The following is a 15,057-nucleotide window of genomic DNA, read 5'->3' as shown; positions in this document are numbered from 1 at the left end:
AATACCATTTAGTAGCTGAAACATTATTGTATTTTTATTAACTACTAATGGAATTGTCAACTCTGCTTGGTCACGTCCCTGGAGATTTAGTCACATAACCTACAATTGCCTCGGCTAATTAAATACTCTTCCCTCACCTCCCACCATTCTCCAATGTTTACACTTAGTTCGCTTTGCTTAATATCGAGCTAATATCAAAAAGTCTTACACTTATTATACATAGTAAAAGAACAGGCAAACTGGATCTGCACTACAGCTTCTTTTGTAGCTGCTAACATTTCTCCTCCCAGAATGTAATTTAGCCACGTTCAAAAATGGGTCAATTCATTCCCTTATGTGCTTCTAGTATTCAGACAGAATGGCAATTCACCCCTTATGGAAACTGATAAAACCAAGTATTCTTTTCCTTAAATGAACTACATTGTATTTTGGATAAAAAGTATGAATCAAATAGTTTGCAAGTGAAGACACTGTGTCATGAAGCTATTAATGTATATAATATTTTGGAAAATATTTTTCTTTTATAATAGAGGTTTGGTCTGCGGGTGTGTCTTAACTGGATTAAAGCCAGCTAGTCTGGGTGCTTTGATGGGTACTAGTTTTGATATGGAAGAGAGATAGCGTGCATTTGCATTTTTTGAATAGAGCATTCAAAAAGTGGGGTGAAAACTGATGCCTTTCTAGCAGTTACCAAGCAATATGTTTATATTACTAATAAAATTGGTACTACGAAAGGGGTTTATTGTTAGAGAGCTTTAGTTCAGAGGTTGTCGATACAATGAGAATTAACATTCAATGGGGCTGGTAAGTATAACTTCTGTAGTTTTCGGGTGTGCAGAGCAGAGGCAGCTGCAAGCCTCCAACTGGCTCCACAGGAACCAAGTGAAAGAGCCTCATTTTGAATTCATAGGGCTGGATTTTACCGTCGGCGAGCGGGGGGTGGGGCCCGCTTGCCGGCGTGTAAAATGACATGCGGTGACGTCGGGCAGAACTCCCGAGTCACCACACCCCATTTAAATTTTCAGGAAGGCAGGGGCACAGCAAAATCAGCTGCACCCCTGCCAACCTGTCAATAGCCAAATTAGGCCATTGACAGATCAATTAAAGTAATTAGTGGACCTGCCCGTCCAACCTTAAGATTGGCGGGCAGGCCAGGAGCCCCAGCGGGAACTGGAAAAAACATGAAACCTCATCCACGGGCGGGATGAGGTTTCATGTAGGGTTTTAAAAATTTTAATAAAGTTTTTTTGGAAATTATGAACATGTCCCAACTCATGTGACATTGTCATATGAAGGGACATGTAAGGGAAATTTTTTTCTTATTTTTAATATTTTTGAAAGTAGAGCCGATCTCCCTGAGGCAGCACTTAGCCTCAGGGAGATGATTGCGCTCTTTTGTGTACATGCGTGAAAGAGCGCACTCTCGATTTTAGGAATTCCCCTCCCGGCCGCACAGGGAGTGCATAGCGTTTCCGTGCGGACGTCACGTTGGGTAGGCCTTAATTGGCCCACTCACTAAAATGGCGCGGTGCTTCCAACAGGGCGCGCCGATCGGAAGCGCGCCCGCCCATCAACTTCCTCCCAAACGGGGGGGAAATTCAGCCCATAAAGTGAAAATGCTTTGCCTGGTGTTTGGTTAAGTCTATGAGTTGCTGTTGCCTTAATGGAGATTAGTTTGGGAATTTGTTAAAAGTTATTATAGTAGTAATTTGTAGCCATGTGTATATCTATTCTAACCTGTGTAAATTAGTAAAATGTTTCCCTTAGTTTAATGTAAAACCTCGAGAACTGGTGGTCTGATTCTAGCATTTAGAGTCACATCTCAAACACAACAATTAAAATCATAGGTTATGATAAAGTTTCTCTCTGGGATTTTTAAATAACTCCGCTTTACCAACAGCATCGGTCATAACACTCTGTTTAGAAGCCATTCTGAGTATGTTGTCAGAATATCATGCATTCTTACGAAAAGAGTTATAACTTTCAAGCACATATTGGTGCCTTTGAGTGGTATCTTAGAAGGGGGTACATGAACCAAAACGGCCTTTAATTGGAGAAATCACTCAAAATGGTATTCTTTTTCTGATAGATTACAGTACTTAAGCTAAGATTTGGTTATGGATCATACTCCCTTAATGAAAAGTTATTCAAAGTTAAAGGTAGAGGTATAGAACACTGCTTTCAAGATTAAACCTGCTTTGGTTTTAATTTATCCTCCTTGCCTGCCTAAATACAGAAATTTCTTCAAGCAAAATGTTACAAGCACAAATTTTGCACTAAGCACTGTATAGCTGTTAAAAAGAAAGACTGTAGAAGTCAACAAAACCCATCATTTTTCTTAGACACTGAAATTGCTAAGGTGCACAAGAGTATTTAACTAGTTGTGGCAATTGTAGGTTATGTGATGAAATCCCCAGGAATTTAACCAAGCAGAGTTGGCAATCCTATTATTAGTTAACAAAAAATACAGCAGCGTTTCATCCACTAAATGGTACTGATGTAGCAATTTTAAATAAAATCATATATTTCACAATTGTAAGGATAATTTATGAAATTAATTGTCTTTAGTGTCTTTAAAAGGCTACATTAAAGTTTTCACTTGAAGGCCTCAGCCTCAGTAAAATCCTGTTCTAGGACATCATGTTTTTGCCCAGAGCTAGGTGCATTGCATCCAATTTCTCAGGATACATCAATACCATTTAGTAGCTGAAACATTATTGTATTTTTATTAACTACTAATGGAATTGTCAACTCTGTTTGGTCACGTCCCTGGAGATTTAGTCACATAACCTACAATTGCCTCGACTAATTAAATACTCTTCCCTCACCTCCCACCATTCTCCAACGTTTTATAGCTAAGAAACTAAACTGTTCAAAGCAAGCACATAATATACATTAGTATATTTTAAGATATGCTAAAATATCTTTAAAATATATTTTAAGACTCTTCTAGTTTTTCATTCTGAGTTTTGCTCCTAACAGTGTCCTGGAGATTAATTTTTTCATTCCTGGAGACTCCGGGGCATTCCTGGAGGGCTGACAACCCTAGCTTTTAACAGTTTTGGTTCAGTTGCTTTTCGAAAACAAGGGGACGAAATGTATATTTTTGAACAGACTGGCTCTGTGATTTTTTAAATGAAGGAATGTATGTACAACGGAGGAGGAATGAGAAAGAGAGGGGACAGGAGAAGAGAGGAGATGGTTGGAAGGAAGAGGTGGAAAAGGAGGAGAATGTAGAGGGAGTTATGTTAGAAAGCAAAAGTAATTGCAAACCAATCTCTGGAACATCCCACTCCCAATCTGAAGAACACTCATTTACTAGCAACCTTTGCTCCTGCCTTACAGCCATCTCTCTCTACCTCTCTCTCTATCTCTCTGTATCCACACCACCAGATTCCTGCTTATATTATGATCTTTAAATTTTCTCAGCCAATTTTTCAGGTCGCGTGTTATCACACGAGTTTTGGAAGCCCAAAGAAACATCTACCATACTCCACTTGTAAGCATTCTCTCAAAAAGTTAGGTCAGGTTTGCAAACACAACCTACCCTTTACACATCCTTATTGGCTGCCTTATTTATTTTATCTCTAACTACAGTACATTGTAACTTTTCTACCAGAAGGTCTGACTAATTCTGGTCCTGTTTTTGAACAGAAGTGCATCCTTTGCTACCAGCTCCAACACTTCTTCACTAACCTCTTTCTGTATTGTATATCTTGTGTACTGACAATAATATTTAGCTACCTCAGCCCCTTGAAATAATATTTTTTAATTGCATATATTTATTGAATGCATTGACTGCTTCCTCATGCACAAGCCTTTGGCTCTTTGTTGTTTCAGTTTTTGCAGGGTCAAAGCAAGAAACAAAATTCTTTTGTGTCTTTATCTATCATTGTTATCTCACCATGCTCATTTTGGAGTGCCTCAGGGGCAAGGGTGTAGAAATTTGAGATGGGTCTTGGAGGTGGAAGGAAATTCAATTATGGGGTTGTGAATAGTCCACTAAAGGGGGGGATACGTGTGGAAATTGGAAAGTGCTAAGGATTAGAAGCAGTTGAGTACAGCCCACCATCTGAAAGCACTCAGGAGAGAACTAGGAAGATTGGCGAAGCACTGAGGCTTGGTAGTGCTGAGAAAGGCTGGTCATTGTCCTCAATAGTGTTTAGCAGGATTGGAGTGTTCTTGGAATTTTGAAAAAGTGGAGAGGAATCCTGGTTTTGACAGCATTTAAGAGGAGAGGTCACAATGTGTGGCAGCGCTGGGAGGCAGGTTCTGGGTCTGGAACTGCTGAGCAAAGTAGCTGGCAGAAATGTAGAATGGACCATTGGGACTGACATTACAGGGAGGTGTCCACAAGAGTAGACAGTACCGAACAGTGCTAAAGGATCCGGTACTAATGCAGAGAGGCCTCAGGGAGTACTAAGGAAGGGTCCACAGCATTTCACACTACAGCAGAAAATGTTTACCACCACAAAATTAAAGAATGATACAGCATAGAAGGAGGCTATTCTGACCATTGAATCTGTGCCTATTCTTTGGTAGAGCTATCCAGTTAACTTCACTCTTTTGCTTTTCCCCTTAGCTCTGTAATTTTTCCCCTTGCAAGTATTTGTCCAATTCTCTTTTGAATGTTATTGTTGAATCTGCTTCCACTACCCTTTCTGGTGGTATATTCCTGTATGAAGGTGCCATTTACTCTGGCACAATACGGTTCTGACTACAAAATCAGCAGAAGTCGTCACCACTGTACGGGTAGCAAAAGCAGGCTCTTGGGAGCAGAACTGGCTGAGCCAGTATGGACAAGATTAAAAGTATATACTATAACAACAAAAACAGAAAATGCATAGGCAGTACAAAGAGACAGTAGTGGTGAGCACCATAACATTCAGCCACAGCCAGATATTGAACCTTATGCTACAGACCCAACAGGATGCCTCTCCAGGAACATATTTTTCCTAAATTAACAATACTGTACAGATAACTCAACGGATAGGAATAAGAATTTTGATCAGAATTGTTCACACTTTTTTAAAAATTGGTTTATTTTATTAAGGGTCAAATTTAGCTGGGTAAATTCAATCTGGAGGTTCAAAGCAACGTAAGCTTTTTTTTAAAAGAGTGATTTGATTCGCTGAACTTCTAGTTTTAATGATAGATTTCCTTGTAGCTCATCTTTAACTCATTGCTTGCATGCATGTTTAGTGCCTCCTCTTTGGTAGATTTACAGCTAATTTGCTTTTCATTTGTTCTTTATTCAGCTACTTCATTCTAATTTGTCGCTGTTTTATGAATGCGACATTGGATAATAATTGGCACATCATGTATAATGTCTGTCCAGAAATATGCATTATTGTACCACTTTTATTGCATTAAAACAGATATAAAGATAGGTAATACAACTTATAATCCAAAATGGCAAATGATATAGATGCATGATCTGAAAGTCGCATACTGAAGTCCAAATGGATAGAATGTATTTTCTATTAAATATCACAACCTGTTTACTGAATTTTATGAATTCCTCTAGTATCAACATCAGGCTTCAGATGACCTATGATTCATTAACAGCACCTTATAAAATGCACAATCTTGCCAAAGTCAATCACATTTAATATTTAATTCCCAAAAAGGTGGCCTTATCAATAAATCCATCCAAACCTGCCTCTCCTACAATATATTTAGAGCACTATTAAATTTTAGTTGCGGTTCCAGTTGTAGCTACAGAATGCACCAGATTGCATGAAGAAGTTGTTACCGGAGAAAGCCTTATATCACCTGTCATGAACATATTACTTTACTCTGCATTTCTTATATGGTATAGGCTGGGACAAGGTTGTTTTTAAGGACAAAGTATCTTTCTGCTTTATTTTCCCACACACTTTCCCACTTAGTTCTGCCATATACACAAAACTAAATGCAGAATATCACTCAGTGCTAGACACACATTATTGACAACAGTGACTGATCAAATTTTAATGAGGAAAATTTATCCTGTATTCTGTTTGCCTCTCATTTGAGCTTCATGTTTCCAATCCAATGAAACTCTACTGGGTTTCCACCCTGGAAAACAAGATTATATACCAAGGTGTTGTGTCCAAGTTCTTAAATTCCCAATATTGATTGCAAAACGGGCAGGGATTCAGTATTTACAACTGTTTCTCACCTAATTTGAACATTGAAGCCTGGTATATTCAATGGTATCCTTGATTTAAAACACCCAAATTATCATCATACATTACAAAACTAATCTAACTGGCCGACAGAGTAAATGTGCCCGCTTCTGAAAATTTGATGGCTCTTGAGAACCACATCACTGTCTCTATCACCAGTTGTTAGGAAATAGAGATAGATTAAGTAAGTTATATTTGTATTTGTGGGTGTTAGGAATGAGTTTTAGCTTTAAAGTTTAAGCTTGATTTGTATTTCTGTATCTGTATGTTAAGAAAGGTCAAATGGGGTTTTAATTTCACTTTTAAAGGCTGCTTGCATTTCTAATGAGAGGTTTACGATCTCTATTAAGTGAAAGTAAACACACAAGAGTAGGAAAAACAGTGCAACGGGGGGCCAGAAAGGCAGGTTCCTCCCACAGACACACACACAGAAGAAGAAAGACAGCAATAAAAACAAAAAACTACTGCGGATGCTGGAAATCCAAAACAAAAACAAAAACAGAATTACCTGGAAAAACTCAGCAGGTCTGGCAGCATCGGTAGAGAAGAGAAGAGTTGACGTTTCGAGTCCAATGAGTTCTGTTGAAGGGTCATTGGACTCGAAACGTCAACTCTTCTCTTCTCCACCGATGCTGCCAGACCTGCTGAGTTTTTCCAGGTAATTCTGTTTTTGTTTTTGTTAAGAAAGACAGCAGTTTGTTTTGGAAGCTGTTTAAGAGTTCAGTTGGTTTGAAGGCAGCTGTGAAGCAGAATAAGCCTAAAAGGGGACTGATAGCAAGTCCCAAGCAAAGAAAAACTCCAAAAGTCCAGGGGCGTGGAAGAAAAAAAGTCCAAAGAAGACCTTCTAGTTAAAGGAAGGGCAGGAACCTGGGAAAAGATCCTGTTAAGTGAAGTTAAGAGTGAGGGGCAGAGAGAAAAGCTCCAAGCTTCAGATTTAAAGTGAGAACAGCTTGCAAGAAGCAAGAAGGTTCAAAGAGACAAATGAAAGTCTCTAATTCTTTGCTATGTGCATGTGAAGCAGTGGTGCACTGTTAAGGCTGAATTGGTGAGAGAGAGAGTGCATGGAAGACAGTTTGAGTGCATGTGGTGAGCCAGGTGAGCAGAACATTAGAAAGAGAGTTCAAAACCCTGGAGGTGAACCCTTGTGGGAGATGTCTGAGCAAAAACGTCAGTTTGGGAGAAGATTCCAAGGTGAGGTCCTGGAGAGTGGAGTTTGGAATCCCTCGTGTGAAGGACGGAATTCAGTGAGACCGGTTGGCTCATGGCAGGAGTTGAAGAGAGATCGATAGCATCTGTTTGAGGTGGCATCTGTCATTTGGTTTCAGAGTGTGGTGTGTCTGACCACAAGGTGCCATAGGTTTACACAGACTGTGAATTTACAGTGAACATTAGACTGTAAGATAGCTTTTGTAACTTGTGTTATCCTTATAAATCTGTAAACATCTGTAAAGGTATAGTTGTGGGTGAAGGAGTATTGTAATATAGTTCATCTTTTCTTGTTGAATAAATGTTTTATTCTTTCGTTGAAAATTCATTAGCTGACTCCTATGCCTCTGTTCAGTAGCTACTCTCCACATATCTAAACAAGCCAAAATAAAAGTTAGGATCCATCTAGCTGGGCTCTACTCTGGGATCAGGCTTGTCCAGGGGTAACCTCAGCTTGGATCATAACACCTGTCTTATGGTCACAGCTGGAAAATCCCAAGCTTCCACTCTCTGTGGGACTCTCCAGATGGTCACAGCTTCTACCCAAACTCTCCTTAAACATGGCCCCACCAGACATACTACTTTGCTGGTCTCCTTTCTTTGTCTTTTTCAGTCTTGGTGCTGAATTTCTTGCTCTTCCCAAGAGCAACCTCAGAAACACAGGAAGGTACCGGAAATGGCAGTCAAATTCAAAGCAGAGACTCAGGCTTATTTTTGAGGGTCAGCTAACTTGCATAAGTTCAGGAGACATGCTATGCTTCAGTTCCCAGAAAGTAAATGGCATTTAACACCTACTGCATTTGCCTTTCTGGGAAATACTGTGCACAATGTCAGGGCGTGCTTGCTAGGCAATCTGCTGTCGAGGGCACTGGAGATGAAGAAGTTAACTTTACAGAAAAGCAATCTGCACTTATTACAGCAAATTTCTGTGCCAAGTACAGCATTTTCCCCCTGTTGGAGGTGTTGTGCGGGAGCGGGCGGATTTCCAATTGGCGCCCCAGTTGGGGGCGCACCGCCATTTTACGTGGGCAGGCCAATTAAAGCCCGCCCAGCATGACGTCCACCCAGAAGCTCTGTGCGGGCTGGGGGGGGGGGGGATTCCCTGAGCCGGGAGTGCGCTCTTTTGTGCATGAGCGCGAAAGAGCACACAGATCTCTCTGAGGCAAAGTGCTGAAAACTTTATTAAAGGGAGAAAAAAATATTCCTGACATGTCCCCTCATGTGACACTGTCACATGAGCAGGGGCATGTCAATTATTTTTATTTAAAAATTTTATACATATTTTAAATCCCTCATGAAACCTCATCCCCTCTATGGATGAGGTTTCATGTTTTTCCTGAAGACCGCCTGGGCTCTTTGCCTGCCAGTCCAACCTTAAGGTTGGACGGGCAGGTCCATTAATTGGTTTAATTACTTCTTTTAAAGTTCTTAAGTGGCCATTGACAGGAAAACCTAAATGACGCACGGTGACGCCAGGCATGCGCCCTGCCCCCCTGCTCGCCAACGGGAAAATGCAGCCCAATGTCGCAACAGTTTCTTTCTTACTCATCCTGAAGCTTCATTATGGCTAGCAGATGGAAACATGGGAGTGTAATTAGCACCCCCTCCTCCAGCACCAAAATGGATAGATTTGGGTCAAATGGGAAGTTAAAATCAAAATAATTTGAAACCCAATCCCAACGCACCTCAGGTCCACCTACTTCCAGTTTTAACAGAGGCAACCAACTCACTCTCTGGTGGTGGGCTGGTCAGTAAAATATTTTAAGGACCAGTACACTTCCAATTTTACAAGCTGTTTAGTTTTTACCCATTTCAATTGGGTGTCCTGCATCCATAATCTAATTGCAGCACTGTTTGTGGGCCAAGGGGCAAACAAACTTACCTGCTGCTCTCCCCATGATCAGCCGATACCTCAGCTTGCGATCATTGCACCCCTCCACCCCACCACTGACCATGATCCCCATCCCTCACCGCGATCTTGCCCTCCCTCCTTCCCACTCCCTGGCTGCAACCTAGTACCTCTGGCTTCCCTGCCTAATGGGCAGTCAGCCCATCAGCAGAAAGCCTGAAAAAGAAATTAAATTACATTCTACTGTTAATTTTAGCAGGACATTGGGGAAATCCATATTTCCTGGTTTCCTATCCTCTCCTCCCCATTGCTCCTCATGAATGTTGGGGCTGTTGTGTGGGATTCACCTGATCAACATGAACTAATAATCAATTCCTGTGGGTTTGTAAAAGTGAAATTTAACTGATCTGAATTTTTGTTTAGTGTCATGATCCAGTCTCTTTTAGACTGAAAAGAGGATAAGCCATTTGCACACTGTACTTTACTGCTGCTCAGTCCACAATCAAGTGATCTATCTTGCTACAGAGAAAGTTGTCAGTTACTTCTCCTCTTAGATTCAACACTCCGCTGTTACAAAAGATCCTACCTCATTAAGAGTGCTGGTATAGCTCATCTCATCACAAGCACAGCTAGAAAAGTTAACATTCAGGCAACACTCAATCAGTAGCAGCATCGTAAACTTGTATCTAAACAGCAACATTCAGGAAGACAGCAAAGACCTTAATGCTAACTACCTTTCATTAATATCCTGCTGACTCAAACAATAACATGACCTTTTAGAAATGGCTAGGTTATTTCATCAACTGTGCAAACTGTAACCCAACTTCCATTACAGTTTTAAACAGTGGTCATTGAAGCTTGTTAAGAGCAGCAAAAAAAAGAAATTCACTTGTGAATCAGGATGAGAAGCATTAATGAAGTTACTCCAATTAAATTTTTCTTTAGGTTTTAACAATCAGAAATATACAATGACCCTGGATATCTGCAACATTTCTGTTCAAGTGGTTTCTTCCTTCTTTATTATCTTCTTAGCCATGTCGGCTGTGGTTCAGCTGACAGCACTCTTTCCTGAGTTACAAGATTGTGGGTTCAAGTCCCACTCCTGGACTTGAGCAGAAAAGTCAAGATGGACTCTCCAGTGCAGTCCTGAGGGAGAGCTAGACTGTTGGTGCCGCCATCTTTTAGGTGATTCACTAAACCAAGACCCAATCTGCTCTCTCATCCACAAGGTGGATGTAAAAGATCCCATGGCATTATTTGAAGAAGAGCAGGGGAGTTATCATTAGTGTCCTGGCCAATGTTCATCCCTCAATCGAGATCACAAAAACAGATTATCTGGTCATTGTCACATTGCTTTTTGTGAGAGCATGTTGTGTACAAATTAGCTACCACATTTCCTAAATTATAACAGTGACTACACTTCAAAAAGTGCTTCACTGTAAAGTGATTTGGGAATTCTTTTTGAATATATGTATTATTTCAAGGACCAGAATTTGGGAGGGTGGAACAGGGAGAATGGTGGGGAGGGACAATACTAAAACCAGTTCTGAGTTAGGAGAGTAAATGAGGAGACTATAAGGGGTGACATTAGGCTGAGGTAAGCAATGCACTCCGTAAACTCTTTGGGGCAGTACAACACAGGCTGACTTCTGCAATGAGGAGATTGTTCTATGAGGAGAAATTGAGTAGATTAGGCCTATATTCCCCTAAATTCAGAAGAATGATCGGTGATCTCATTGAAACATATGGGGGAGAATTTTCCGGTCAGCAAGCGGGGGCAGGGCCCTCTCGCCAACGCGTCAAATGACGCTCGGTGATGTCGGGCGGGCATCCCGACATCACTGCGCGTCATTTAGATTTTCAGTTTGGCGGGCACCCAGCCGAGTCGGCTGCACGCCCATCGAACTGTCAAAAGCCTATTAAGGCCTATTAAAAACTAATTGATATAATTAAATGAGCTGCCCATCCAACCTTAAGGTTGGCGGCAGGCAAAGAGCTCAGGCGGCCTTCACATTTTTCATGGAACTTCATCCACGGGCGGGACGAGGTTTCATGGGGCAGAATTTTCTGCCTGCCGGGCGGGCGGGAGGGAGCCAATCCCCGTCAGAGTAGCAGGCCCCGCCGCCATTTTACGTGGGTGGGCCAATTAAGGCCCGCCCAGCGTGACATCCGCCGGGAAGCGCAATGCCCTTCCTGTGCGGGCGGGGGGTGGGGGGGGGGGGGGGGGGTGTGGAATCCCCAAAAGCAGAGTGCGCTCTTTCGTGCATGTGCACGAAAGAGCGCGCATCTCCCTGAGGCTAAATGCTGCCTCAGGGAGATCGCTGACAGTTTTAAAAATGTTAAAAATAAAAATAAAAAATCCTTAACATGTCCCTCTCATGTGACAATGTCACATGAGATGGGACATGTTCATAAATTATACTAAAACTTTATTAAACTTTTTAAATCCCTGCATGAAACCTCATCCCGCCGGTGGATGAGGTTTCATGTTTTTTCTAATTCCCGCCGGGGCTCCTGGCCTGTCCGTCAACATTAAGGTTGTCGGGCAGGTCCTTTAATTGTTTCAATGATCCTGTCAATGGCCTCAATTGGCCACTGACAGGTCGGCGGGCCCGCAGCTGATTTTGCTGCGGGCCCGCCTTCCTGAAAATTTAAATGGGGCGGGATGATGTCGGGGGTTCCCCCTGACGTCATCCCGCGTCATTTTACGCGTAGGCAAGCGAGGGTTCCCCCTGACGTCATCCCGCGTCATTTTACGCATAGGCAGGCGGGCCCCGCCCCCTGCTCGCCGATGGCAAAATTCAGCCCATGTTTAAAAATTCAATAAAAATTATTTTAAAAATTCAATGACATGTCCCAGCTCAATGACACTGTCACATGAGGGGACACATTTTACAAGTTTTTAATTACTTTATTCAGATGTTTAAAACTTAAACAAATCTCCCTGAGACACAACTGTGACTCAGGGAATCCCCCCCCACGCCCGCACAGGGAGCGCTCAGCACTTCCGGGTGAGCATCACGCTTGGCGGGCCTTAATTGGCCTGCCCATGTAACACAGTGGCGCCGATCAGGTTCGTGCTCGCTCCCGCCTGCACCCACACAAAATTCAGCCCATAAATTCTTCAGAGCATTTTCAGGGCAAACGCTGGGAGAAGGTTTTCCTTGGCTAGAGAGTCTAGAGAGCTAGGGTCAACCATTTAGGATGAGAAGAGGAGAAATTTTTTCTCTCAAAAGGTTGTGATCCTTTGAAAATCTCTATCTCAGAGGTCTGTAGATGCTCAATTGTTGAACATATTCCAGATAGAAATAATAGATTTTTGAATACCAAGGGAAACCAATGGATATGAGGAAAGTGGAGAAAGGTGGAGTTGAGGTACAAGATCATCCATGATCCTACTGAATGGTGGAGCTGCCTCAAAGAGGTTATGAAACTTGTTATTCAGAACACCCAATTATTAATTGAGTTACTCAGGCTACAAAATATTCGATGGCAATTAAGAAGTTCAACTATTTATTTTTATGTTCAATAAATTAATGAAACTTTACCAATGTATATTTTAATAACTTAATGTGTCATTGGTAGTCTCACGGTCCCTCTCCTCAATTGTCAGTTGATTCAGTCAGTGTTCATTCATTATATATCTAGGAAAAAATCAATTTGTGCAGTTTATAGTGAAGGAAGGTAGGCGGCAAGGGAGGAAGAACAAACGGACTTACATTTATATATAGCGCCTTTCACAACCTCAAGGCATCCCTAAGTGCTTCACAGCGAAATAAATTATTTTACGTGTAGTGACTGTTGTAATGTTGCCAAACATGGCAGCCAACTTGTGCAGAGCAAGGTTCCACAAACAACAATGAGAAGAATGACTAATCTATTCTTGGAGCTGCTGCTTCGAGGAGTAAGATCTAAAATGGCCAAACTTTTTGTCAGCTGTATTTAGTTAGAACACAACTGGAAACATGAACTCAAGTTCCAGGATCATAGTATCAAATAAACAAAAACTCAGCAAGAAAACAGATTAAAAGGAAAGCATGGTTTTAAATTTAGAAGATTGGGTTAAAAGACAGCTTAGATTTAATTATGAAAGTGGCATTTGGAATTCAAAACAGTCAATGCAAGATAATACACCACTTAAAAAAACTAATTATACTTTGTGGGATAGCTGGGTTACATGAAAGAGCAGAGGACCTAGGCTTTAAGACTTGAAAAAACTGGGACTGCTTTTGTTGGAGTAGAAGAGATTACTTAGTGATTTGAAAGAAGCAATTAAAATTAGTAAGAGATGGGGGAGCAGATAAAAATCAAGCTGTTTCCACTGAAGGGGGGAACATTGATAAAAAACTAAACATAAGAGACTTAAGGCATATGGTAGAAGAAACTTTCTTTATTATATAGAGAGGGCTCTAAGGCTGTGGAATGCTTTTCCTGATTTTGTGACTGAAGTATAGATCATGCCAAACTTACAAACAGGTTAGAAGGAAAATAGAATGAACGCATATGGAAACAGCTGGGCACCTAGGTTGAGACCATTGCTCTTATGGAGGATAAACACCAAGATGGACTGCTTGGCCTGAACAGTCCTATAATTCAAAGCAAAATGATGGAAATAAAGTAGAGTAAGTGGCGGGACTCTGAGCACAAAGTTCACCTTCCTTTGCTAGCCTCATTCACCAACCTACCACATTGCCATTAATGATATGGAACATAAAAATTGCCATATAATTTCCAATATCGTGTTTGGAAATTTGCTGATACTGATTGACAATTTTTTACCTTTAAACTGTTTTATCAGGTTCTGATGGTTCTCGATTGCTTCTTTTAAAATCATATCTGCTTCATCCATTTTCCATCGCCATTCCGTTCCAACTGGGTTGGTATGGTGTCTGTCACAACAAACGCATTCAATGTCAGCCACAGCTATTTATTTACAACATCTCTACTTTTTCATTTCTCTCAAGTTCTTTACTTTGAGATGCTCCTTGTTAAGTTTTTGAATTTTAAAGTAGTCTACTCAGGTTCAGCATCACTGACTATCTACATCAGCAGTCTCCCTACAATCTGGAGTGTGCCTTACCTATCCAAAGTCTAATTAATGATACACAGAACAATGCAGCGAACAGAACCCTTGTCATTACGCATCATCTTCCTGAAATACATCGTTGGATTCCTGCCTTCAATAGCTGGAGTTATTTTACAATCATATCTGAGTGACAGCGTACATCAACAGATGATTTAGTTAACAAAGAATGCCCAAATGAGGAGTACTCACAGCAGTAAATAGTGCTGTCAGAGTAACTTACAAATCTTAATCTTGCTCACAATTTTTTAAAACAATAGAGATGCTTCCCTTAAGTTGGCTTTCAACAGAACTAGACAGATCTCTGAAAGGCTTGCTCACTCTTATCCCCCCCAAATCGGAACATTCTGGTCACAAAGCTGTGCAACAAATTGACAATTGCTGACCCTTCTCACAGGTCTGAGACAAAAGTTGCTTTTACTTATGTCAGGGGCTTTCCCCAACATGTCTCACGATGCTGTGAAACAATGTCACAGTAAAAGGCATTTTTAATTACACAAAAAGTTTTTTTCAATTACATAGACAGTTAATGTGTGTAATTACACACACAAGTTCTTTGATGAACAAGCTCAGATTTTCCTTTCTCCCATGGCTCAGAATCATCAAAACAAAATGTTTTGTAAACACTTAACTCTCTACTGCCTCTCTACTGTCTGTCGGGAATCAGAATTCATGTACATATTAGCTAGCTTTTGTCCTGTCTGATAATAGTGTGCATTGCAAAAATAATCAACAGAAACTAAAATTCA

The 15,057-nt window shown here is 41.0% G+C and overlaps 1 protein-coding gene across 6 annotated transcripts in view; it reads right to left on the bottom strand.

Moving 5' to 3' along the window:
* tyw1 (tRNA-yW synthesizing protein 1 homolog (S. cerevisiae)) overlaps nucleotides 1-15,057 on the bottom strand; it is a 163,618-nt gene that overhangs the window by 93,179 nt on the left and 55,382 nt on the right. For all 6 annotated transcript variants that reach the window (XM_078548588.1, XM_078548587.1, XM_078548590.1 and 3 more), the window contains one exon: nucleotides 14,005-14,114. In XM_078548588.1, coding sequence (XP_078404714.1) covers nucleotides 14,005-14,114 — 110 coding nt within the window. The remainder of the gene's footprint in view (nucleotides 1-14,004; nucleotides 14,115-15,057) is intronic.

This window comes from Cetorhinus maximus, chromosome 9 (assembly GCF_964194155.1).
Source record: "Cetorhinus maximus chromosome 9, sCetMax3.hap1.1, whole genome shotgun sequence".
Classification (NCBI taxonomy): Eukaryota; Metazoa; Chordata; class Chondrichthyes; order Lamniformes; family Cetorhinidae; genus Cetorhinus; species Cetorhinus maximus.
Note: the sequence above shows the minus strand (reverse complement) of the source record. Positions and strands in the feature narration are given on the sequence as shown.